This window comes from Gekko japonicus, unplaced genomic scaffold, assembly GCF_001447785.1.
Source record: "Gekko japonicus isolate JY-2015 unplaced genomic scaffold, Gekko_japonicus_V1.1 scaffold640, whole genome shotgun sequence".
NCBI classification, from domain to species: Eukaryota; Metazoa; Chordata; class Lepidosauria; order Squamata; family Gekkonidae; genus Gekko; species Gekko japonicus.
In genome coordinates this window covers 99,935-125,742 of record NW_015174860.1, presented here as the reverse complement: position 1 = coordinate 125,742, position 25,808 = coordinate 99,935, and the positions used below count along the sequence as shown (strand labels likewise).

Sequence of the window (25,808 nt, the reverse complement as noted above, 5' to 3'; positions counted from 1 at the left end):
GGACTTTTTGAGAATCCAGCTGGGTGAGCCAGAGGAGGTGGATGAAGATGAAAAGGACAGTAAGTCCAGCAGCGAGCTGGACTCGGGGTCTTCTGGGGAGGACTCTCTGTCTGAGAAGGGGGCAGCGTCTCCTAAAAGTCCTTATAAACTGCGGAAGAGACAAGATAAGAAAAAATGAGGGTTGAAGGACTCTGAATGGTGCCTCTGATAAATTTTGTTCTGTTGTTTTTAATATGGAGATGCTGAGGGGTCTTTTCATAAGAGTTATATTTAGAAGTCATAAAAGCATGTCTGACAGTTCATAAAACATAGCATTTTAAGAATTGGCATTGTATACAAGCTAATTTGAAGATCTCCTCTCTTGGGTTTTTAGTCAGTAGTGGTTATCTTTTCTTTCTCCCTTAAATGTAGTACCCCTCCCTTTTTCCATTATAGTTTGTAGTCTATATAGAAAATGCAATTAAAAAATCCCCTTTGGGGGGCCAAAAAAATAATAATAACAAAAACAAGTTCTCCATCAGATGCACAAAGTTTATCAGTCTGACTGTCATATTGTGACAGATAAGCATTGTATGTTTATCATTTAATGAAGATTTTTGTACCACATTCCCATGTGAGGCCACTCCTTGATTTTAGAGCACACTTGTACTTTCTGTTTACTTGGGTAGACCTTCCCAGTGGCTTCCATGTGGTGTATACGTGTGTTGCACGGCTGGTGTCAGCATACCCCTGAGGTGGGGCATCTGGCAGAGGCTACGTCTGCTCACTCCCCTGCCCACTCCGTTGGTAGCACTTCACCATCTGATTCTCAGCAACATGTACTGGCAGGGTTACCAGGGCTACAGGCAGTGCAAGTGGCTGAGAGCATGGATGGTGGGAGGGCTCACATGTGGGCAGAGGAATAGAGCTGCCAGCCCTGGCCAGTGCTGGGAGATTTTTCGAGGTGATATCTGGGGAGGATGGAGTTTCAGGGGATGTGACATCAAATCCTCTGTGATGCTCTAGAAATTTTCTGCACCTCTAAGACAAAGACCACAGAAACTGGGGAAATTCCTCGAGTGTCACAGAGGATGTGACAGCACTTGTGGGTGGAAGTTTGGAGGATTTTGATGCCACTCCCAGTTGATGTTCTAGGAATCCCTCCAATCTCTGTGGTTTTGACCATAGAAATTGGGGAAGTCTTTCTCTAGGTAAAGGTAAAGGTTTCCCTTGCTTGAAAGCCAGTCGAATCCGACTCTAGAGGGCAGTGCTCATCTCTGTTTCCAAGCCGAAGAGCCAGTGCTGTCCAAAGACTTCTCCGTGGACATGTGGCCGTCATGACTAAACACCGAGGCACATGGAACACTGTTACCTTCCCACCGAAGCAGTACCTATTTATCTGCTTGCAATTTCTTACTTTTGAACTGCTAGATTGGCAGGAGCTGGGGCCAGAGACAGGAGCTCAGTCCGTCACACGGCACTTCCGGTCTGCAGCTTTAGCGACTTAGCGTCTGTACCACCTGGAAGTGGCCCTGTGGGTGTATGTCCATTTGAAATAAATCCTTGCAGACTCACAACAAAGTTGCTTGGGCCTGTACATGACTCAGTTTGTAGCACATCTGTATGTGTGTGCACCATATCCTTCAGTGTCTTAAACTCTGTACTGTTTGAAATGTTGAACCCCCCAAGGTAACAGTTAAAGCTAGACATTAGCTCAGACCAAACTTCAAGTATATCATCAATGAGAACTTGCCAGCAGGTTGATGAAGGAAAATGTGACCAGAATGAGAAGATTTTGTTCATCTTAATGATGCCAGAGCATGACCTCATGACTCCAAGGAACATGACAATTTTTTCACTGGAGTGCCATGAAAAACAGCTCCATCCAGCACGATCTGCTTTCAGGGAACTCTAAAATATCATTAGAGCCAATCTCAGCCTTTACGTGCCATCAGGCTTGAAATTCCTATAACAAACCTTTCTGGACCCTGCCAGAGCTTTGGAATTTCCACCAATAAAACAAGTTCTCTGTTGAGTCAGTCCTGCTGCCAAGAGGCAGCCTCTCTCTCATTCCCACGATAGAGAAGATCTGAGAGGCTTTGCTCTTTTCTTGTCCTTTCCTTTGGGCAGCTCTACCACTCCAAGCAAGAGGAGTAACCCTCCTCTAGTCCCGTCCCCAGTTGTCACTTTAGACTCCAAGAAACTTGTTCTCGCAAAAGAAATTGGCTCTGAATACCAGGACAAAAGACAGCCTCTTTGAGGCACACACCCATAGAAACAGACACTCCCACATGGAGGAACACTGCAGGAAAGTCTAGCTCTTTCTCTCACACAAAGAGCCACACACGTACAGTTTCTTTTACAGAGGGAGCAGTGGATGTTCTCCCTCCCCCCAGTATCCTCTCTCTCACTCTCTCTCTCTCTCTCTCTCTCTCTCTCTCTCTCTCACGCGCGCGCGCGCACACACACACACACACAAACCCCTTTACATTCTCATGCACACCAACTTATGCATTGATTCTCCCAAACGTGCTGGGCACCCATATACACCTTGAAATCCCCAGCAATCCAGCCGGGTGTTGCAGGCATCCTGAATGCCACTGCCTTGATGTCACAGATGCATGCAGGAAGTTTGCCGGAGTTGCTGTAAAGACAGCTGGATGAGGGCTGCTACCATTTGAAGAGTTTTAACTTGCTGCTTCTTCCACTTCTGCTGTTCCCTCTCTTCAGCGTACCTGGCCCCAAATGCTGTTGCTACTGCTGCTGCCCATGACTTGGGCACCTCTGCCGGCACATCTGCAGAGCCTGGTCGAGGTAAGTCCAAATCTCCTCCTGTGTCTTTTCTTGCTGGTCGCTGCTGGCTTTAAGTTACACAGCCAGCCTGCATACATTGGCTCCATTGGGGGATGACAGCATTCCTGCCTGCAGGCCACACAGCTGCACTGAATTAGCACCATGGCCCATAACAGCAGTCTGTCTCCTCTCGGCTCTCCCAGTTTCTCCACAGAGCCTTACTGTGAGGCAACGGGGTAACAATGCGGGAGAGGACTTCTGCTCTTGGCACCTGAGGCTCCGCAGGGACCCAGGGGCTTCTTAGCATCACTTAGCTTTTGCCTACATCCTCGCCTCACGTAGCCTTCACCCGACTCAAAAACATGCTGAGTCCCCAATCTGAAATTTTGAGTTTGATGGAAATGTCAGATACTCTTTGGAATTCAGTGTATAATTAAACTACAAAGCTCGTATCTCTGGCCCTGTCTGCACTCTGCAAGGATTCTTGCCCTCCCGCGGGTGCTTTTCTGAATGAGACAGATGAGCAGAAGTCAGACTGAAGCACTGCGTGGTGCAGGCACAGCACCCCAGCAAGGTCCAGGCACTCAAAGCATTGCACTGGAGAGTCTTTGGCCTTGTTTTATCAGTAAAATGGTCCTTAGAAGCGCCAGCAACATTCAGTCAAACAGGTTAGTTCCCCTCAAGCCCTAAGAGGAGAGCCCCGTCCTCTCTTCCATCCTGTCACGAGAACCTTGGCGGAGACAGGGTGAGGCGTAGGACTCAGGGAGGAGTTACATTGCCTTGAGGGAAGCCAGTGCTGATTTCCAAGTTGTCATTCCAGCATCACATGAGATGCTATTCTGACCCTTGCCAAATCTGAAAATGCTGAAGAGGTATATATATTTAGACCCAATTTTGGTTTTATTTTCGATGGCTTTATTCCCAGGGAAACCGGTAACTCAAGAAGAGTGTGAATGTAGGACATTTCTTATCATACTAGATTGTATGGGGGGGGGGGGACGGACAGAGAATTTGATTGGCAGGTTGTTCAACAAAAGAAACTTCTTCTTCACAAAATACATAATTTATATTGAATTACACAGACAGTGGTGATGGCTAGCAGCACTAGCAGAGACAGCTTTAAGATGTGATTAAATGCAGCCATGGAAATGGGATTCATTTATCACTGACTACTAGCCCTAATATAAATAGTAGAATTTCCATGTTGAGGAGAAATACAATCACCATTGCCAACAACCAGGGACTGCTATTGCCACCATGGTCTGCTTGTAAATGTTCCAGAGATATCTGTCTGGCGGAGCTGCCAACTTTTCAACCAGACTGTGTAACCATGCCTTGAACAGCAAATTAAGCGTATGGACTAGGGATGCTAAAAACGTCACGGTGAACATATTCAGTAGACAAAGATGAACTGAAAGTTCAATTTGTTTGCCTGTCTACCGTCTACTGGCAGGAAGGTTGGGGGCAGGGACATGGTGGGGGAGCAGCATGGGTGTGATGATATCACTTCAGGGGAAATGATGGTGGGTAACTCTAGGGAAACCTGGAAATGATGGTGGGTAACGCTAGGAATAGGGGTTTCTGGCAATTCCCAGAGCTACCCATCATCACTTCTGGGTTTTCTTTGGAAATGACATCATCATAGAAGAAGAAGTAGAAGAGATTGGATTTATACTCCACCCTTCACTACCCAAAGGTGACTCAGAGCGGCTTACAAACTCCTTTCCCCTCCCTTCCCCACAACAGACACCCTGTGAGGTGGGTGGGGCTGAGAGAACTCTGAGACAAACTGCTCTTTTTCAAGGACAGCCGTGCCAGAGCTTGTGACTGACCCAAGGTCACATCAGCAGGTGCAAGTGGAGGAGTGGGGAATCAAACCCGGCTCTCCCAGATTAGAGTCCGCACACTTAACCACTGCACCAAACTACACCATACCTGCTGCTCTGCTGCCCCCCCCCCCCTTTTTCCCTTGCCACTAAATGGAGTGGTGGTGGCAATAGACGTTCAGGGAGGGGAATGTTCTACCCCGACCAGAGAAATGGCATCCCTAGGTCTGCCTCAAACAGCTGTTTAGCAACTTTGTATCTGTGCAGTAGTGGTGGTTGTGGGGTTTTGTTTTGTTGTGGTAGTAGAGTTTAATTTCCTTACCTTGCAGTGGCTTTTGCACCTGCACAGTGGTTATGATCAATACTACCTCTAAGCTGTGGAGTCTTGTGAGCAAAAATTCTACTTTGTGAGCTACTGGCATTAAACTTGTGAGTGAGCAATTTGGCTACTGCATAAATTAGGGTGCTCTGGAGCCATCCTTCCTGAGCTAAGACAAAAATGTGTGAGCCAGAGGCTAAAAAACTGTGAGCTTGCTCACACTAACTCAGCTCAGAGGGAACACTGGTTATGATTCTACCTAGGTCAGGCCAGGCAATTTATTTATTTATTTATTTAAATTATATGAGTGGGAACTCTGCTTCCCATAAGAGTGTGTGAAAATGGACATGTGAAGATGCACATAACATCAATGTGTGTGAAAATGCACATAACATCAATAACAACTTAAATGAACACCAAAAAGTAAGCCTTTTTAAAAAATACAGTCTCTGTAATCACTGGCTAGCTGATTTGATATGTTCACTGTTTATGTGACTGGCTGATGAGTGACATGCGTGACAATAAGTCACTGGGGGGTAAGTAGGACCCAGGCTGTGTGAGATGCACAAGTGCGAAACTTTGCCAGTTGTACTGTATTGTACTATTATCAATATATCTAATTCTCAATATGGCTCCATCTGTGGATTTTAAATCTGGAGACTGGGGCTAGGAACAGACAAAACAGGTCTTTCTACAAGCCTGAGGAAAGCCATAGATTTTCTGAACAATCTGAAATATTAAAAAAGAGAATTAAAACATCCCAATATTTACAAGGAAACAACTCTATAACTTTGCTAAGCTGGTATTGTGTCTCGTTTCCTTGTAAACCGTGACTAGATGCCTGTCATTAGAATTTCAGATACTTTGTACCTTTTTTAAATACTTAATAGAATTTTTAAAATTGATTGAAGAAATCTGACTGTTCACTGAATTTTATGGAACTTGTGAAATAGTACTATATTCTTGAAGAAGATACCTGAAACAAAGCAAATAATCCAGAATCTTCATTGAACTTTGTATATTCGAACTTTTGTACAATTGGAATAATGTGTACTGCATATTGTTTAATTGTATACCGCAATCCTTGGATTATTGATTTCTTTCTAATATTGTTGTACGTTTTTCACCATCCATATAATTTGTTCACTGTTAATAGCGTCTTTTCTACACAGCTTTTTTCTATCACTTCCCTTTGGCTAATAAAAACCATCAGCAAGAGAGCTACATGCAAAGGCACATAACATCCCTTGAACAGGGGGCTGGACATTGCAGGCTTCCTAGGGAGTACCAAGCTGGGCTGGGATGCTGCCAACCAGACCTTGCTGCTTCTGATCAGCTTTGATAGGCTCAGTGCTGGGGCAGTTCTCAGCATTTCCCCCTTTCCCCTTGATACTGAGAAGTCACATATTGGCTGTGCTGATCCACACACTGATCCCTGTTAATCTAAGCAACAGGCCAGCATTATTGCAGGTGAAGGAGTCCTAAAAGAGCAACTCTCTTCTCTTGTGCAGTTTGGTGTGTCTTTCTTGCAATTCCTTTCTCCTGTTTCTGGTTAATACTACAATGCTAAATCAGTTCTGCAGAAAACTGTAACGGGGACAAGTCCTGAGAACACCTCTAGGCTTTCAAAACTACAGTGCCCACTGAGGGTCTTTTTTTTTTTTAATCCCAACCTCACAGGATGACAGATGCAACCAAACAAATTGGCAAAGAAATCCAGAAGCAGGAGTGGCTGACGAGAATGGTGAGTTTTCTTCCTTCTGGGAGGAGCCAGCAGTATTTCTCAGGAGCCAGCTTTGAAAGAGAGAGAGACCTGAGGGTATCTACAAGACATGGAAAGGTTCTTGCCTGAAGCAAGAAGGGGAGAGACTAGAGTTCACTGTAGGCAAAGATGTTCTCTTCACCAGGAAGGAAATCAGCCAGGAACTCCCTTCTCACTTGGTTTCCATGGAGGAAAATTACAGGGGAAAAGACAAACAGGGCTGCATCAAGGTTTCCCCACCCCCAGACCTTAAACTAAAGGTTCACATGATGGTACTGGCATTGCTGGGGAGGAGGTCTTCCTGCTGTTCATCTCTTTTATTTAAAGAAAATAGCTAATAATGCACTTCTGTGTGCATGTTGTACAATGTGGGAGATAATTTTAAGCCTGAAAAGTAAAAAAAGTTCACAAAATGATAGAAATAATTATCTTGCTGATCTCTACTATTTGCATTTTACTCCTGTCCAAGTAGCTCATGGTAGTATACCTAGTCCTTCCCTTTTTATCCTTATAACAGCTTGGGAATAAATAAAAATGTGTGTGTATATTTTTAAATAGAAAAAAAATATGTATTAAGAGTGAATTTAAGGTCTATATATTAGAAAGCTGAACAATCATGCAAATTCTGAGTCTGCCAAGCTAATTGATTAGAGAAAAAATAGAGATAATACAGCTGTTGTACTGGTCCCTTATCCTGGGTAGAGAGGAACCAATAAAACAGCAGGGAGAATGGTGCAATCTAATTGACCCCTTTAGCAAATGTCAGTAGGAGCCAATAAAAAGATTTTTCAGTCCCCCTTCAACATATAAGTAGAACTAGCCAGAGTGAGTGAGAGAGCTCTGAAGGACTTCAGAAAAAAGGCCGAGCTGAAATCTAGATATCTGCAGAGAATTCCCTCAAGAGATGGAAGACACCTGAGAGAGCTGTAGACCAGGGAGGTCTGAATAGCTGTGGAGACAGCTAGGCCTGGGCAGTCTGAAAACAGCTGGTCTCAAGGCAAAGTTCCGGAAAGGAGCTGCTACACCCCCCCATCAGAACTCTGGCAGAAAAGCTCTCCGAAGACTGTAAGTTTGAATTAATATAGAATAAAAACCAAAACAGTTCTCCTATACCCAGTTCTGCATTTTTCTTTTGTTCTTGTAAGATTCCCCACTCCTCCACTTGCACCTGGCTGGATGACCTTGGGCAAGCCGTAGTTCTGATAAGAGCTATTCTTGAAAAAAGAGCAGTTTCTGTCAAGAGCTCTCTCAGCCCCACCTACCTCACAGGGTGTCTGTTGTGGGGAGGGGAAGGGAAAGGGGTTTGTAAGCCACTCTGAGACACCTTTGGGTAGTGAAGGGCAGGGTATAAATCTAATCTCCTCCTCCTCCTCTTCCTCTTCTTCTTCTTCTTCTTTTTCTTTCTCTTGCTGAATCACTAATAAACTATGAGTTGATCACTTCTACGTCCAGTATATTTCACCTGGCGTGATGTGGTCCATGGGGTTGCAAAGAGTCGGACTTGACTGTGCAATTGAACAACAGCAAAAGGGAAGAATTCTCAACCACTCTGGCAAAACAAAGTACTGTGAAGTAGAAGTCAGACTAATTTAGAAAAACAGTGCAAATAAAACAAAAAATAGCATTTAAATAGTGTGCTGGCTTAGTTTAAGATGTCATATCATGCATTTTGAAAATCAGGACAAACTAACAAGTACAGACTTCTGAGTTTCCTAGAACCCTTCATCAAGATACATGCTGAATATCAAATTGTGCATGGGGGGGTGATCTTTCAAGATATGATGGGAAATCCCACAGTATACTTTGTTGTTGTTGTTCAGTTGCACAGTCGAGTCCAACTCTTCGCGACCCCATGGACCAGATCATGCCAGGCCCTCCTGTCTTCCGCTGTCTTCTGAAGCTTGCTCAATTTCATGTTCATTGCATCAATGACACTGTCTAACCATCTCATCCTTTGTAGCCTTCTTAAAATGGAGGCTAGGTTGTTTTGCGGATCGCATGATGATCAGTACAAGATGGATTTCAGGATCTGCTACAGGCTCTCCTGGAATGATGAAGCAAAACAAAAAAGACTGGACTCTCTCCTTTCTAAAATATATTTATTTATTTATTATTTATTAATTAGATTTTTATCCTGCCCTCCCGCCGAAGCGGCTCGGTGCGGCTTACAACAATTAAAAACCAGTAAAGATTAATGCAGTACATCTAAAAATAGTCAATAAAACAGCCAATATAACTTATTAACAATAAAATTACAATTAGAGCATTACAGTTTGCACATGGCGGGCGCCCATATAAAGCCAGAGTGTTTGATCTGGGCTGTTAAACGTTTGGCGGAATAGCTCAGTTTTTACCGCTCTGCGGAATTGGTGGAGATCCCGCAGAGCGCGGATTTCATTCGGGAGCTGATTCCACCATACTGGTGCAGCTAAGGAAAACGCCCTGGTTCTCGTCGCTGTTAACTTATAAGAGCCAGCTCCCCCAGTGCTATTCAGAACATACAGTTTCCTGTAAGGCTGAGAGTAGCAGAAAAACATGGTAAACCTCATTCTCACAAAACTAGGGACTAACTGCAGATGGTGTGCTCTAGATATGTACAAAGAAAGGCAGAAAGGGAAGTGATTGATGAAGCCAGTTGACACAATTGTTCGAGTGTCCAGATATATTGGCAATGCCTGGTAAGGGTGTTAAGGTTTTCTCAATATACTTTTCAATCTGGAAAGCATAACTCTCTGCCAGTGCAGACTTTGCAATCAAGATTGCTATTTTTTCAGCCAAAATTGCCATAAAAATTATATTTTATTTATTTATTTAAATTTTTAGGTAACCCTTCCCTGCAAGCAGGGCTCAGGGCGGCTTACAACAGAAAGGAACATACCATAAATGACTAGAAGTTAAAAATCCTGCAATAAAATGCATAGTGCATACATCAGCAATAATTCAATCTGTTCCAAGATGGTTAGAAAATTTCAGATTTCACAAGCCGGGGGGGGGGGGGGTGTGGGGGGAAGGTCAGAAAGGCAACATATTCATCTCAATCCAGATACAAAATATTGCACTGAGTACCTGGGAAAATGTGATGTCCCCAGAACAAAAGTGCTACTGTTGAGGTAGGTCTGCAAAATGTGTGTGCAAGAAATGAGAAACAAATGTCCATTTATTGCAGACAGGAAAAAATATGCAGAAAGGCCCTCCAAAAAGCTTTGGCAAAAAGAACCCCACTTGCTATCCACACATCTGTCAGGTGAAACCAAATTCTGTTAACTCAGGAAACCATAGTGGGATAGTAACAGATCTGGAATTTCCCTGTGCTTTAATTAAACTGCATACATGTTTCAACAACCCCTAATTCCCAGATTGATGAGTTCATTGCCTGGCACAAAAGTAACACAGGGAAGAAATAAGCTTTGGAATGACACAGAACATAGACCCATTGCTAATACTTAAGCAATATCCTAAATAAAGGTCCAAAGTATAATTAAGAGAAATCCAAAATAGTGTATTACATACCAGCCTGATACCCATGCTTCACCACAATATTTACGTTCCATAAATCCAGTTATAATACTGATGATTTGAAGTCTGAAATGTAACATTTGTTGTAGGAATTCAAATAGAGAAGATTGTACTGTAAAAAAGGAAGTGAGACGTACATACTGGTGTTTTTTTCTCTACTGAAAGACCTCTCTGTAGACCACATTGGTGGTTCTGCCCTCAGGTGCTAGGAGTACCAGGCTGCTTGGTGAGCTCACTCTGGAGCAGGCCACATAGAACTGTCCATGTGAGAAGCAGTCGTCTGTTAAGTCAATTCCTGCCACCTTCAGTGTCTGCTGGACACTGTTGATGGTCATAGCAAAGCAGACCTTGAGGGGGAACTGCAACCTCTTGAACTTGAGGGGTTTTTCTGATGGTATGAGTGGTATGTATGGTATGAACACTGACTTCCCGAGCATTGCTGGTGAGCAATGTGGCCTCGATGATGTTCCTGTGGAGGGCCTTCACTTGCAGTCTGGTGCCATAGCAGAGTTTGAGTGGGTTGAGGTTCCACAGCAGCATCACTGGAATCTCCACTTTGAGGAGAAGCTTGTGGGCCGGGAAGCCAGGAGGGTTGAGAGTGCTGAGAGTAGTGGACCACATCATCTGTTTGCACCACTGAGTCCACAGATCTGTGCTCCATTTCTGCTCCCTCAAAGGAGTTAAATAGAGTTTCATTAATTATGGTAGCCTTGTCGTTCTTGGGGGGTCAGAATGGCATGCTCGCACACTTGCACAGGCTGTCCACGGACTTCTCCGTGATACTGGCAATATCAGGGTAGATCCTGGCTGTTAGTTCTGGTAGGGTCCAATCGCTGATGTATGTAACTGTCCTCAACTGTCTGCAGTCTCTTTTACTGGGGGTTTTACCTCAAAACATTGATATCCACAGCTGAGCAATCAGAGGGAGGTGAGTGCAAGCAGGCAGGTTTTACCTCAGAACTCTGAACTACACAGTTGACTATTTTTTTTTTGGGGGGGGGCGGCAGCAGCCTGCCAGGCACATGGGAAGCTAGTTGGGAAACACATTTTGCCCCCTTTTTACTTCCTTAGAGGTTGTGTTTCTCAGAAATATCTTTGGAGTGGGGGTTGACGTTATGGTAGGAATGTACTCCACTTATTTTGGGTTTCTTGGTGCAGGGGTTTGGCCTGGGCATTGAATTGGGGGTGGAGGGGTGCAGGGCATACATTTTTTTTTTTTACAAAAATCCTTCTCATTGATGTTATATTTAAGAAGGGCATAACTATGTATTCAAAACAACATCTGAGCAATCAGATATTAAGCAAGTTCATATGAACCAATTTTCTAGAACCCACATGAGAAGTTAAATAATCCAATACAGGAAACCACTTTTTTACAAATTTGGGGTATATTTCCATAGTGGGTGGGAGTATGGCTAAAGCCATTGGAGAGGTGATCCTCCACTAAGGTGATCCTGCTGGGGCAGCCTCCCTGATGGATTAAAGTACCCTAACCCTGCTCCTACACCTGACAAACACCCACATGTCTGGTGTAAGGGGGGGGGTGTGTTTAAAGGCATCATGCAGGCTGGGCCAGCAGTAGTGCTAAAGGCAATCCTGGTAAGCAAGCCTCCCTGATGGCTTTAAGGACTCTGTGCCCCTTCAAACCCTTCACAGGTGGTTGTCTGTTAGGTGCAGGTGGGGTAGTGTGTCTGAAGGCATCGGGGAGCCTGGGCCAGCAGGATTACTAAGGTGATGCTGCTTGGGCAGGCTCCCCAATGGCTTTCAATGCTCTGCCCCTGCTCCTGCCCCTGATAGAAAATTGCCTGTCAGGTGGAGGAGGGGTGGGTGGGAATGTGTCTAAAGCCATTGGGGAGGCTGGCCCAGCAGCATTGCTAAGGTGTTTCTGCTTGGGTGGCCTCCCTGATGGCTTAAAGTACCCTGACCCTGCTCTTACACCTGACAGGCACCCGCCTTTCTGGTGTAAGGGGGAGGTTGTTTTTAAAGGCATGGGGGAGGCTGGGCCAGCAGCAGCATTAAGGCAATCCTGCTGAGCAAGGCTCCCTGATGGCTGTAAGCTCCAATCCCCTCTCCTACACCTGACAGGCAGCTGTCTGTTCATTGTAGGTGAAGGAGGGGTATTGTAAGCCATTGTGGAGGCTGGGATGGCAGGATCGCTAAGATTTACTGCTGGGATGGGCTCCCTGATGGCTTTACGCACCCTGCACCCACTGCTGCACCTGACAGACAGCTGCCTGTCAGATGTAGGAGGTGGGGGCCATGTTTGAAGCCATCCAGGAGGCTGGGCCAGCAGCATTGCTGCACCTCACAGGTGGTTGGCCATTCCTGATTTCCTCAACTGCCCTTAGCTCTCTGCAGTTTCCTGTAACTGTTTTTTTTTTACCTCAGAACATTGACCTCTGCAGCTGACCAATCAGAGAGTGGGGGTGCAAGGAGGCAGCAGCTTGGCAGCCACATAGGAACCAATAGGAGGAGCACATTTTACCCCTTTTGACCCCCTTAGAGGTCCAATTTCTAAAAATCCCTTCTTAGTGAGCATCTACATCATGATAGGTGTGCTCTCTCTGATTTTCATGTTTCTAGGTCCGGGGGTTTGGCCTGGGCATTGATTTTACAGTGAGGACACTTTCTTTTATATATATATAGATATTGTACAAACAAATATTCCTCCTTCCTGTAGGACCCCTCCTGAAAGTCAGTGTCAGCAATCACGGCCACTCTGACTCCCTGTTCCTGACATGGAACAAACTTTCGAGAGAGGTCCAAGGCTTCTCGCTGGCTCTTTATGTCTCAGAGACTAATACTTTGCTGCAGAATGGATCCACTGAGTTCAATGCTACCAGCTTCAGCTTCCAGGGCTTGCTTCCAGGGACACAGTACAGAATTGAAGTCACTGCCCAACTGCCTTGTGCACAGAATTCCAGTAGGAGAGTCACTGGGCAAACGGGTAAGCTGGAGAATGATACATTTTTTTATCATTTTGAATGCAGAGTTGGTGTGTTTGGATACATGGTGACTATATGAGCTCAGCACAATGCATTATTCAGGAGAAACCTTCCATTGGCACACTATGCCATGCAGGTGAAAGTAGCATATATCCCTTCCTATGGCTTTCTGAAATGAGAGTTACTTGGTGGGGCAGGAAGGAAGCAAGTTTTGTTGGTCTGGGGAGTATGCCCAGTGGAAACTTCATGGTATATGGCTGAAAGTGCAGAAACCAAAGGGATTATTTATATTGCCCAGACTAAAAGGCAGCAACAGTGGAACAATCTTTCTGCTTTCAGCTAATACTTTCTGTTACTCATCACTGTCCTATGGCCTGAAAATACATGTGTTCTGGGATTCTATCTACCTTGGTTCTTTGGAGGGGGTGGGGGAGCATATTCACCCTTCAGACATGAACGCATGAAAACCCTTCAGATGTTACAAAAATGCATGATCAACTATGGACTAAGCACTGAGAATTGTCTCAACCATAACACGTGGTTTGGATTTTGGATCAAAAGTGAGTTTATGTTAATTATTCCAGAGTTTCTCTAGCTGGGTCAAAGTCCATGAGCTAGATATAAAGGTTTTCCCTGTCCTTCTGCCTGCAGTACTCACCACGAATTTCTATTGGCCTTGGGCCAATAAAAGTGTATATTTCACCCATCTTTTGCGCAGTGTTGTACCTTTTGAATCAGTTACCTCTTCCAATGCCTTTCTGTGAGAAGAGCTATTCTCTGATTATTATTTTTATATGATGATTCCATTCTGCATTCTTAACTTAATTGTTTCATTCCAGAAACATCTGAATCAGGTACCTAAAGGCACATGTTATTTGGGTGCTGTCAGGGTCCACTGGAGCTGGGTCTGACTCCGGAGCTGTCTCACTCTTTTGTGCTGGGCAAGTGCCTCAGGATAGAGCAAGAGAAGGCTTCCTTTCACCCAATTTCCCCACATTGCTCTGCCAAGTACCTACTCCCACTTGCCAGGGAATGGGTCTAGCTCTTCCTCCCTGGCTGCTCCTGAGAACAGCTTTTAAATGCTTCCCCAAGAGAGGGCCAGCCCTGGGCTCAGCCAATCTTCTCTCCCCAATCCAGACCTGGGAAGTGACAGGCCCCTTGGCCAATAGATACTTGCCTTGGAGTAGTGAGCTCCCTGGCCCTTCCCTCTGAACTTCTTTAAAGAGCTGGCTGCCCTGCCTGACCTCCTCTAAGAAGGTCAGTGCTGCCTGCCATCCCTGCTCCCCTGTCAGAGTTGCCCTGGGTCTCAGTTTCAGAGTCCTTTTCCAGTAGAAACTGGGCTGGGTTGGCTTTTGCTGCTGAGCATGCTGTTGAGAGCCAGCTGGGCTCCTTCAAACTGGCTGACTCCTGAGTAGACTTGGTCAAGGCCATGCCCTGCTGCAACCAGGCAGACAACTTTCCCAGCTTCAAGGCTTGCTGGGGCAGCATGTCTTTGGTGGGGCCTGCAGTCTCTTGGGGTAAGTGTGGGGCAGTGGCGCCGACCCCAGACACGTGTATTCTAAGATTGTTTCCATTAATATCTCAGTCCTTCTGTTTTTCTTGACTTGGAAGTCAGTCTCATTAACTGGAATGGAGTTTATTTCCAAGTAAATTTGCTTAGGTCAGCTTAGAATATTTCTAGCTTTCTTACTCCCTGTTTCTCTCATTATTTTTTTATATAAGTAATAAACATACACCAAATCTTATGCTTCTGGCCATGCTGCAAGAAGGAATTTCTCTTCCTTTGATTTGCATCCAAGACGGATGTGTTTGTGTGTACAGTCAGAGCACCAGATCCTGTCTGGTGACATCTTAGAAGTGTTTCTGGTGGTTATATTGCAGGAGGTCTTTCCCAGAATTCTTTGCAACTGCAGGAACCGCTGATTACAGAAGTAGTCCCAGGTCTTCTGGTTTTCTCTTAGATCAATTGATATGGGTGACTCTGTTTCGGACAAACTGTACAGCATTATGGAGCTCTTTCCAGGCTTATGACAATGCTTTAGAATACCAAATGTTTGTATACATTCATCAGCAAAAATGCACAGTATTCTTTCCACAATACCTATTTTTAGCAAAGCAGTATACTCCTAATGAGTTGCGTATGATTTGTTCTCCAGACTTTCAGCATCAAGCTGTAGCAGGAGGCAGTGTGAGTCACATACATTATGAAAACTGTTTGAAATACGACACCACAGCATGTGTCTTACCTATATTAAAACATGTATTTTAATTTCTATAGATTTATTTTACATTTATATGTAAACTGTGCTTTGTTGTTGATTGACCTGTTGATCAGTGTTTTTGCTAAACTGTGCTAGCTTGTGCTGGCACACAGATTTTTTAGCCCTTACTGAACAGCTTTTTGGCTCAGCACAGGGTGATGAAATTCCAGCTGCTGCTCGCTCACGCCTCCTTCCTTCAGGCATCTCCTGCCCCAGTGGCTGCTTCAGGAGTGCATGACAGGACTGAAGCCACCCCTGCCACAACCCTCTCCTCACTCAGCACCTCCTTCTTTCCTTTCCTGGCTCTGCCGCTGTATGCCAATAGCATACCGGATTCGCTTCAAGGTGCTGGTACTTACCTTTAAAGCCTTATATGGCCAGGGTCCGACATACCTATGGGACCGCCTTTCCCCATATATACCTCAGAGAGCACTTTGGTTGAAGTCGCAAAACCGATTGACCCTCCTGGCCCCCAAGGACGCCAGGCTTACCACCACCAGGGCCAGGACCTTCTCAGTGGTGGCTCCGTTAGGGTTGCCAAGTCCAAATTTCATCACAGCGGGGGACTCCTGGCTGGCGGCTGGAGCGCACGCACCGCATCCACGTCACTCAGAGGTGACGCAACCACGCTGGGCACGCTGGGAGCGGGGCCACGACCATCTGAGGGAAAACCATAGAGTTTTCCCTCAGACGACCGTGGCCCCACCCTCAGCGTGCCCGGCGTAATCGCGTCACTTCCGGGTGACGTGCACATCGAGGTGGGGTTCCCCCAGGGCCCGATCCGCCAGCGACGGGGAACGGGCCTCTGGAGTGGGGGTTTCCCCGCCCCCCGGGGGGACTTTGCAAGTCTAGGCTCCGTAGTGGTAGAATGAGCTCCCGGAAGAGATCAGGGCCCTGCGGGATCTTTTACAGTTCCGTAGGGCCTGTAAGAAGGAACTCCTCCACCAGGCCTTCAGTTGAGGAGGCGCCACTATTATTACCATCAGTAATCTCTATTACAGAGTTTGGCCCAGAGAGCAGAATGAGTGTTGACTGCTATCCCACTTATTTGTACGCGATCGTAAACAATGGAGGAATATCACCAGCACCTTATGATTTTTAATGTATAATTGAACTGTTTTAGTAGATTTTATTGTTATTTATGCATTGTTAACTGTGAGCCACCCTGTTGAAACTGTTGCACAATGGGAGGGTGGAGCAAGAGAGAGACAGCCCAAGCAGACGTGCCCACTGAGGTGCCCTGTTTGGCATGGCAGCAGAAGCCAAGCAGAGAGGGTGCCCCTGAGGCTAGCAGATACCGGGGGAGCAACACTTCCCTCCGTCCTGGTCTCTCACCATGTTGCACTTCTCCAGTTGGGGTGGGTTGAGCGTCTATCTTCATCTGACATGTGTGGAACCCTGCTCAGCAGTGGAGAGTTGCCTTTGCCATGCAAGGAGTGCCTCTCTGAGCATATGCTGAGTGCGCTTTTGTTGCCCAGCTGCAGATCTTTGTATGGGGGGGAGTGGAAAGCTGGGCTCACCTCCAGCTTCCTCAGGAAAAGTCCCAGCCACCCTAACCAGCTAGTTAGTCTCAAGGTGGTTCTACAACTGTTGAATAGTGGCACAATTGCTATCTTTCATATATGCAATTAGAGCCATGGGTCCAGAAGACACAAGTAACAATCTTCAAGCGTCCCATTTGTTCCCTATTACGTTTTGGAATAGAAGCCACCAATTTCTGTAAGCTTTATATTGCTCTTCTTGTTGACCCTTCCTGTTCACTGCAGCTTCCTGGCCTGTTACCTCTGAGCAGTGCAACAACAGCTGCCACAGTGGTGGGTTCTTCTAATTGCAGTATTGACACCATTTAATAATCAGTGCTCCTTCTCAGCAGGTGATTCCCACAGTGAAATGGGAAATGAAAGGATACATCCAGTTATTTTGTTGAACAATGGAAGGAGGCAAAGTCACAATGAAACTACCTTATGTAGATATTCTCCGCACTGATCCTAAGGAGGGAGGGCTTTAAAGCTCAAGGCATCATTTCTTTCTGCCCTGGGATCATCACAAGCCCCCTGTCTCTAGTACAATACACAGGAACATGCTCTTTGAGGGCAGAGGTCACATCTGCAGCCAATTTAGGGGAAACCAAGTTGATAGCAGTGTTCTCCCTAAACTGTGCTAGCGTGTGCTGGCACACAGATTTTTTAGAATGAATTATTTTAAACTATATTTTAAGAATGATTTAAAGTTTAAATCATTCTTAAACTATAGTTTAAAATAATTCATTCTGAGAGTTTTACAAGGTTATGGTCATAATCTTCTAAAAAACTAATTTACGCAATACTCAAATGTAGGCTTGCTCACAATTTTAATGCTAGTAGCTCTTTTGGCTCATGAAGAAGCATTTTTGCTCACAGCTTAGAGGAAACATTGCTGTTGATTGTAACAAATGTTGATTGATTGATAATAAACGTATACATCTATGTATGAGGCTTTCATACAGGTTGCCCTATATGCCGGGGCCATTTCTTAGAAAAAGAGGTGCAGGAGCTCATTAGCATAACTTATTTGCATATGCCACACACCCTGACATCACCGGAAGTGTGTCAGAAGGCAACACCCACTGCTAAGGCTCCACTGGACTGTTTTGGATTGCTAGCTATTGGGGGGGGCATGCAGATCTGTCCTCGCAGAGGAGGGAGAGCTTGTACCTGAATAAAACTTGGTCTTAAAGGTGCCACTGGACTGTTTTGGGCTGGGGGGGCTCTGCAACTTACCTGGCTGCTTCTTGCTCTGACTGAGGGCTGCTGGGAGCAGGGGGTGGGGCTCGTTGCATGTGTCGGCCCCCTGGGCTCTTTACTGCCGGAGCTCCGATCCTGTGCGCTCCTGCAGGAAATGACCCCTGCCTGTATGGGGTTAAAAAGGATTGTGAGACTTTAACAGTGCAGTCCTCAGCAGAATCACACCCTTCTAAGTCTATTAACTTCAATGGTCTTAAAAGGGTGTAACTGTGTTTAGGACCACTCTGCAAAGCATGGATCAAGTTGCAAACTCAACACTCTTGAGATGGACTATAACAAACAACAACAAAAAACTGTTTTGGGAATCTGGCCAGGATGTGGACATCAGGTTCAAACATAGATTTGGGAATCTGATAAAGAATATACAATACATGGTACTAGCCTAGACACTCTTACTCAGTGGCAAGTTCAGTCTTTGAACCTGCATCTTGTTTTAGCTCCTTCCCCTGCAAAGGACGTGATCCTGAGCACTCAGAGCAACCCTTCTGTGCTCGTGGCCTCCTGGAGTGAAGCCCCTGGTGGGAAAGATGGCTACCAGCTGGTTCTCTACCACACAGAATCTCAGGCCCCTGTGAAGAATGTGACCCTTCCAAAAGGAGCCACCACTTTCCAGTTTGAGAGGCTTCTGGCTGGCAGCAAGTATGCCCTGCGCATCACTACACTGGCGGGTCACTTGGCAGCAAGCACCAGTGTACAGCAATGGACAGGTAGGGGAAGTTGGTGTTCTGGCCAGGAGACGTTGGAGGGTAAAAGCAACTCTGCAGAGATGGAGGCATCTCTAGGGATCCATCTCTTTATCTATCTAGTGCATTTTTATCCTGCCATTCTTCCAGAGAAGTCGGGGTAGTGTATACGATTTCCTCTTCCCTGTTTTCTTTTCACAAGAACCCTGTTAGGTTTATTAGACTGAAAGACACTGACTTGACACAGGATCACTTAGTGAGCTTCATGGCCAAGGTGGAGGCCTGAGAGACTTGAACCTGGATCTCCCGGACCCTAGTCTGACACTGTCCACTGTACCATTCTGATCTGGGGCCTATTACTTTACTTTATTCACATTCTTGACAATGAGAAAGAGGAGAGAGAATATGCAAGCGCTAATAATTCAGACTAGATTAACTCGTAATGTCTGGTAGTGCTCATGAGGTTAAATTTGTAAATATGTACTCACCTAGTTATCTCTCTGGTGAGGGTATCACCTGCAGGCAGTGTTTGTAAACTGGAAATAATTGATGCTTTTCTTTTTGTCAGCCACTGATGTACCACAAGTGACTGGCACAGGTATGTGTTTATGGGCAGACTCCTAAAACGGCCTAGTAGCTTTGATGAGTTGACTTATTTGCAAGGCTGCCCAAATGTCCACTCTTAAGGCATGACTGGCCTGGGCTGTGTTGGCCCCTTGTTTCTATTTTTTGTTTTTGGAGTCATGCAATGAGCACTGACTTCCTTTGGCTATGATTTGTCCCTACAGCCCCTGTCGCCCCTAAATCACTGACTTTACGGAGCAGGCGTTCCAACTCCAGCCTTACCGCCTCATGGGCTGGCACAGAGGGAGCAGAATGGCTGTATTTCACCCTCCAAAACCTCCGCATCCCTACTGAAAGCATCACTGTGTCAACCAGGAAGGGTGTGGACAGCTACACTTTCCAGCATCTGCAACCTGGCACCCCCTACTTCCTGAAGGTCAGGGTGTCAGCTGGGCATTATGAGGCTGAGGGGCCCAGTGCCACTGCTTATACATGTGAGTATGGGACAGGATACTGTTTGTGGCACTATCAAAGCAAGACAGGCCTCAAGGTGGAATAAGGTGTCGATGAAATGGGTGGCCAAACTCACCTCAGCCAATCAGGTGGTGGTTCCAGAAACATCGTGGGGCCCTCTCTGTCTCAGTTTTAATACCAGTGATTAAAGCATTGAGCATGAACATGTCAGAGTTGAAGATAAAATTAACGTTCAGACAGCTGTGCAGGAAGGTAGTCCCCCAATTTGGTTCAGGGCCATGACCTAGACATAGGAGGATTTAACCATTTCTCCCTGTGTGGTTTTCCTAATAGAGATTGGCTTCTCCATTTTTTTACTCCTGGGGATAACAGCAATTTAGGGGACTAATTTCTGTTTTTAAAATGGATTCAGAAAGAATGGGTTCCTTTCGCCATGCTACGGCACCAGTTGGTATGGGGGGGGGGGGGGGGGGGGAGGACCTGATGCTTTCTAAGGATGAAAAATACATGGGAGAACCTGATCATGGATCTCCCACAAATATGTAGTTTACTCCTTAGAGACAGTGTTGGTTCTATACTGCGATTCTATGCAAGGTTACTCCAGTTTATGTCCATGGGCTGAGAGTGGAATAACTCTGCGGAGGACTGCTCTTATAATCTTGCATTTCCCTGTTTTGAAGATCTTCCCCATTTCTCCTACTGTAAGGCTAGACCGTCAGAGGACGGCGGAAGACAGGAGGGCCTGGCATGATCTTGTCCATGGGGTCGCGAAGAGTTGGACTCGACTGTGCGACTGAACAACAAAAGGCTAGACCAGAGATATTTGTTTTATGAAACCTACAGAGTGTCATTAAGGCTGTGCGAACAAAAGTCTTGCTTTCTGTCATTAAAATGATCTTTCACAATTAATGGATTTGTTCCTCTCGCAGAAAGCCCCTTCAAATCCCATTGGCCAGCTCTGAAAAGATATCCCTGCAGACAAATTGTTTAGTTTTCATTAGGGAGAAATACGCTAATTGCAAAAACAAAACAAAAACACCCTTTTGTTCTACCCAGTATTAGCCAATTTTCTTTCTTGTCTTTGAAGCTTTGCTTTCCTTGCTATCCAACATTTTTGTGATAACAGAGATACCCTCTGTATTTGTTTTTGTTAATGGACAGTTGAATCTTCTCCTACTGACTTGAGCAATACAGAGTAGATGCAGTGGATCAAATTTTTTTTTGCATATTTAGATGGGTGTCTGTAAGAAATGTCAATCTAATATGTTGTGTCCACCCTAATGAGTAGGATGGGACCCCACTCACAGAAGTGCTAGTTAGCTGATGTTGTCCTCAAGGATAAGGCTAGAGAGCCAGAAGTTTATTTGAGTGCTGGTAAAGATATGTGTGTATCTTTATTTCTAAGGTATCTATAACAAAACAGTCACTCAGTTCAATACATCCAATAAGCGTCCCTCCCTAAAGACTTAGTCTATTATTCTCTGGGCATTCATTGTGACTGATGGTCTCCACAGACCCTCTGAGCCCAACCAGTGTGAGCTTGGTCAACTCTGGCAAAAACAACACCTTGAAGGCATCATGGGAATCCCCAGCTGGAGAAAGAGAATTCTATCTGGTGACTCTGCAGGAGGGAAAGAGCAGCACACCCCTCCGAAATCTGACAGTAGCAGCGCACAGCACGCACCATGTCTTCCGTGGCCTGACTCCTGGGACTCGCTACATTGCCTGGGTAACCGCTGTTGCTGGGCCCCACAGAGCATCTTCTCAAAGCGTCTCGGCTTGGACATGTAAGCTTGGTCTCAATGTGGGCAGGAGGGCTTGACTGCTGCTGAAACTGGTAACAGGGTGGGGAAGACAGGCATTTGAATGATGTTTGAAAGAAGGACATGCAGATTGGGTGCCACCCGTGTGGGCACTGTGGAAGAAGAATGCATGCTCTCTTCAGGCTAAAACAGTTGCTTTGCTTTCCTCTCATGGAAAGAGGTTCCTTCATCCCAACTATCTAGAAGTTTAGAGAGAGAGGGACTCCACTCCATCTTAGTTGTGTGTCTGAGAGATTTTGGAGCAACACAAATCACCGGAATTCCATTATGCTGTTGGAATTGGATGGCACTTACTCTAGTGTGAGAACTGGGCCTGAGCAGGGGAGGATTCTGATACTTATGTGTACCCCATGACCTGAATGCTGCAGAAAAACACCACTAGCAGCCTTGTGGAAGAGGCTTTTCTTTTTTGTTGCTTGTGTCCCAAAAGAAGCACTCCACATATGGGATCAACTCAGGGGTGTTTTTTTGTGAGAAGCCCTGTACATAATGTTGTATTTTGCTTTCCCTTTTCCAGATCCCATAGCTCCATCAGATGGCAGCCTGTCAAGCCAGGGCAGTGCCCACATGCTTCATGCTTGGTGGCAAGAGGCGGCTGGGACTGGCTATGTGGCAGCACTGTACACCACAGAACCGCCCACGCTGGTGCAAAACAATTCACTCTCTAAGGGCAATTCCAGCCTGCGCTATGAGCAGTTAAACCCAGGCACTCACTATATGTGGGAGATCAGCACTGTCGCTGGGCCCTACATCTCCCTGCCCCTTCGCCTCATGAACTGGACCTGTGAGTATCAAAGGAAGCGCAATATATGATCATGAATACTTTAACACTACTAGAAGCTGCTAGTGATTGCCAAAGAAAGCACAAGTTGTTCTGCTCTTTCTGGCGGGCTTTGCACTTGGATTGGAGTCAGTCACACTGGCTGCATGAAGCCAGTGGGGACTTTTGATTGGCTCTCAGGACTGGCTGTTTGCTCCTCTGACTTGTACAGAATACAGCTGTGCAGATGCTGGAAGCAAAAGACCAGTCTGAGTTCTGTTGGGTTTAAGTTATACTCCTTGTCTTTGAATTGTCTACTTCAGGGCAAATCCTACCATTAGGAATGCAGGAATCTCAGAAAAAAGCAACAGCTTGTAATGTAGATCCTACCACCATAATGCCATGGTTCATGAAAGAAAAAAAATTATTTTGTGAAATGGCATGAATGGACCATTTTCTGGCTATGGGCTTGCAGCTGTCCCCACAGCCCTAAGAATTTTACTTGTCCCTACAGTTGCCAGTCCCCCTGCCCCCAGTTCCTGTTTCCCACCAACACTCAGAGCGGCACTGGGAGAAAAATATTTAAAAGGGCTGTTGGGTCTATGGTGTGATGTTACTTCCAGGAAAAACCCAGAAGTGATGACAGCCCTCCTAGTAACTGCCAAAAAAACTGGTTTTACCAAGAATTTCTGGCAATGTCACTTCTGGGGTCACCAACAGCTGCCCCCTCCTGTCCTCCCCGAGTGTCCCACTGGTTGCCAAGCTGGGCCTGGAAACCCTTCCATGACTGAGCTGCCTGGGCCAGTAATTCTGCTTCTGTTCATGAAAGCCCCTTTCTTTTCTTAGTTATACTTTATGCAACTGCTATTCAGGCATAACTATGGACAGAAAAAAGAAAGAAGGTGTAATATTCTGTGATGCAAGGAATTAGAGTAGTATAATAGGAAACGGATAGGGAGAAGTAAAATGTGACAAGAATTGCAGAGGAGCAAATGCATATCAATCAGGACTGGAGGAAGTGAAAAAGAGGGCTGCAGTTCGGGTAGGAAAAAGGGAAAAGAACACCTTGCTGGTGCTGCTCATGGAATGGAGCATTGGTGCATATGTGCCAGAGGGATAAGTTTGACATCAGTAAGGAGATGTTTTCCAGAGTCAGGACAGACACAATCCATTGCTGGCTTGCTGGGAGGTTTTGTTATTTGGTTAGAGTGGGGTGAAAAAGCCTAAAGCAAGCTCTGACCTTCTCCTTTCAGATCCTTTGCCTCCAGGCCACCTGAGCCTCAGCAGCGAAGGTCGCAGCACGTCACTGCATGCCTCTTGGCAAAACCCCTCTGGGGGCAAAGGCCATTACATAGGAACCCTGTTGGAAACCAAATCCCAGCAGGAGATCCAAAATGTGACCATAGGAAAGGGCAGGACAGACGCCATCTTCGACAGGCTGGTCCCTGGACGTCAGTACACCCTGAGGATGGTCGGCGTGGCTGGCCCATTCCAGTCTCCCGCTCAAACGGCCAGTGACTGGACATGTAAGTATGGCACTCTCATGAGAAGGGCTAGAGTGTTCCCAGGGCAAGTTTTGTCCCTGAATTGCATTTGGAGTTAGTTCCTGTACACACAGGCAAAGAGAATAGAGTCGCTATCAGAGCAACACACACCATGAAACAAGGGAAGAGTTTACTGTGGACACACAAGAGCTATTTGTGAAAATGGGAGGAAGCACTGGAAGAAAGGAAAGGAAAGCAAGGAAATGGTGACTGGGAGTATTACAAAGGGCAAACTCAACTTTTGCTTTAGGGGGAGATGAGTCTGCTTTATAACTATGATACAAGTTCAAAATCCAGCAGATACTGGAGGGGCCTGCTCTTGCCATCTTGCTTTTGCTGTCTGGGAGTGTTGCTAGCCTGATCTCCTCAGATCTTGTAAGCTAAACAGAGTCGGTCCTGGTTAAAACTTGGATGGGAGATCACCAAAGATGTCCAGGGGTTGCTACTACAGAGTAAAAGGTAAAGGTTCCCTTGCTCGAAAGCCAGTCGAATCTGACTCTAGGGTTGCGGTGCTCATCTCTGTTTCAAAGCCGAAGAGCCAGCGCTGTCTGAAGACGTTGCCGTGGTCATGTGGCCGGCGTGACTAATCACCAAGGCGCACGGAACGCTGTTACCTACTCACCGAAGTGGTACCTATTTATCTACTTGCAATTTCTTGCTACCATTAGGAATGCAGGAATCTCAGAAAAAAGCAACAGCTTGTAATGTAGATCCTACCACCATAATGCCATGGTTCATGAAAGAAAAAAAATTATTTTGTGAAATGGACTCTGTCATGTGGCACCCGGGTCTCGAACTGCTGAACTACCGACCTTTCACAGCCTGCAGTTCAGCGTCTTAACCACTTGAGCCACTACAGAGCAGGCAATGGCAAACCAGCCCTCTTTGTCTGTTGCTTTGAAAACTGCATGGGGTTGCCAGAAGTCAGCTGTGACTTGATTGCACTTTCCACCACCAGTGTGGCTAGATCCACATGAATGGACCATTTTCTGGCTATGGGCTTGCAGCTGTCCCCACAGCCCTATGACGTTTACTTGTCCCTACAGTTGCCAGTCCCCCTGCCCCCAGTTCCTGTTTCCCACCAACACTCAGAGCGGCACTGGGAGAAAAATATTTAAAAGGGCTGTTGGGTCTATGGTGTGATGTTACTTCCAGGAAAAACCCAGAAGTGATGACAGCCCTCCTAGTAACTGCCAAAAAAACTGGTTTTACCAAGAATTTCTGGCAATGTCACTTCTGGGGTCACCAACAGCTGCCCCCTCCTGTCCTCCCCGAGTGTCCCACTGGTTGCCAAGCTGGGCCTGGAAACCCTTCCATGACTGAGCTGCCTGGGCCAGTAATTCTGCTTCTGTTCATGAAAGCCCCTTTCTTTTCTTAGTTATACTTTATGCAACTGCTATTCAGGCATAACTATGGACAGAAAAAAGAAAGAAGGTGTAATATTCTGTGATGCAAGGAATTAGAGTAGTATAATAGGAAACGGATAGGGAGAAGTAAAATGTGACAAGAATTGCAGAGGAGCAAATGCATATCAATCAGGACTGGAGGAAGTGAAAAAGAGGGCTGCAGTTCGGGTAGGAAAAAGGGAAAAGAACACCTTGCTGGTGCTGCTCATGGAATGGAGCATTGGTGCATATGTGCCAGAGAGATAAGTTTGACATCAGTAAGGAGATGCTTTCCAGAGTCAGGACAGACACAATCCATTGCTGGCTTGCTGGGAGGTTTTGTTATTTGGTTAGAGTGGAGTGAAAAAGCCTAAAGCAAGCTCTGACCTTC

General features: G+C 45.9%; 1 protein-coding gene and 1 long non-coding RNA gene across 2 annotated transcripts in view; both read left to right on the top strand.

The window, feature by feature from the left end:
- The window catches only part of LOC107121708, a 25,907-nt gene extending 19,245 nt beyond the window's left edge, over positions 1–6,662 (top strand). The window contains exons 2-3 of the long non-coding RNA XR_001482873.1: positions 2,710–2,793; positions 6,598–6,662. This is a non-coding gene — a long non-coding RNA (uncharacterized LOC107121708). The remainder of the gene's footprint in view (positions 1–2,709; positions 2,794–6,597) is intronic.
- Positions 6,663–14,569: 7,907 nt separating this feature from the next.
- Positions 14,570–25,808, top strand: part of LOC107121704 (receptor-type tyrosine-protein phosphatase V-like) — a gene marked incomplete at its 3' end in the record, with an annotated part of 53,150 nt that continues 41,911 nt past the window's right edge. Inside the window, exons 1-6 of the mRNA XM_015424673.1 lie at positions 14,570–14,657; positions 18,622–18,891; positions 19,656–19,925; positions 21,420–21,692; positions 22,246–22,512; positions 23,742–24,014. Coding sequence (XP_015280159.1) covers positions 14,570–14,657; positions 18,622–18,891; positions 19,656–19,925; positions 21,420–21,692; positions 22,246–22,512; positions 23,742–24,014 — 1,441 coding nt within the window. The remainder of the gene's footprint in view (positions 14,658–18,621; positions 18,892–19,655; positions 19,926–21,419; positions 21,693–22,245; positions 22,513–23,741; positions 24,015–25,808) is intronic.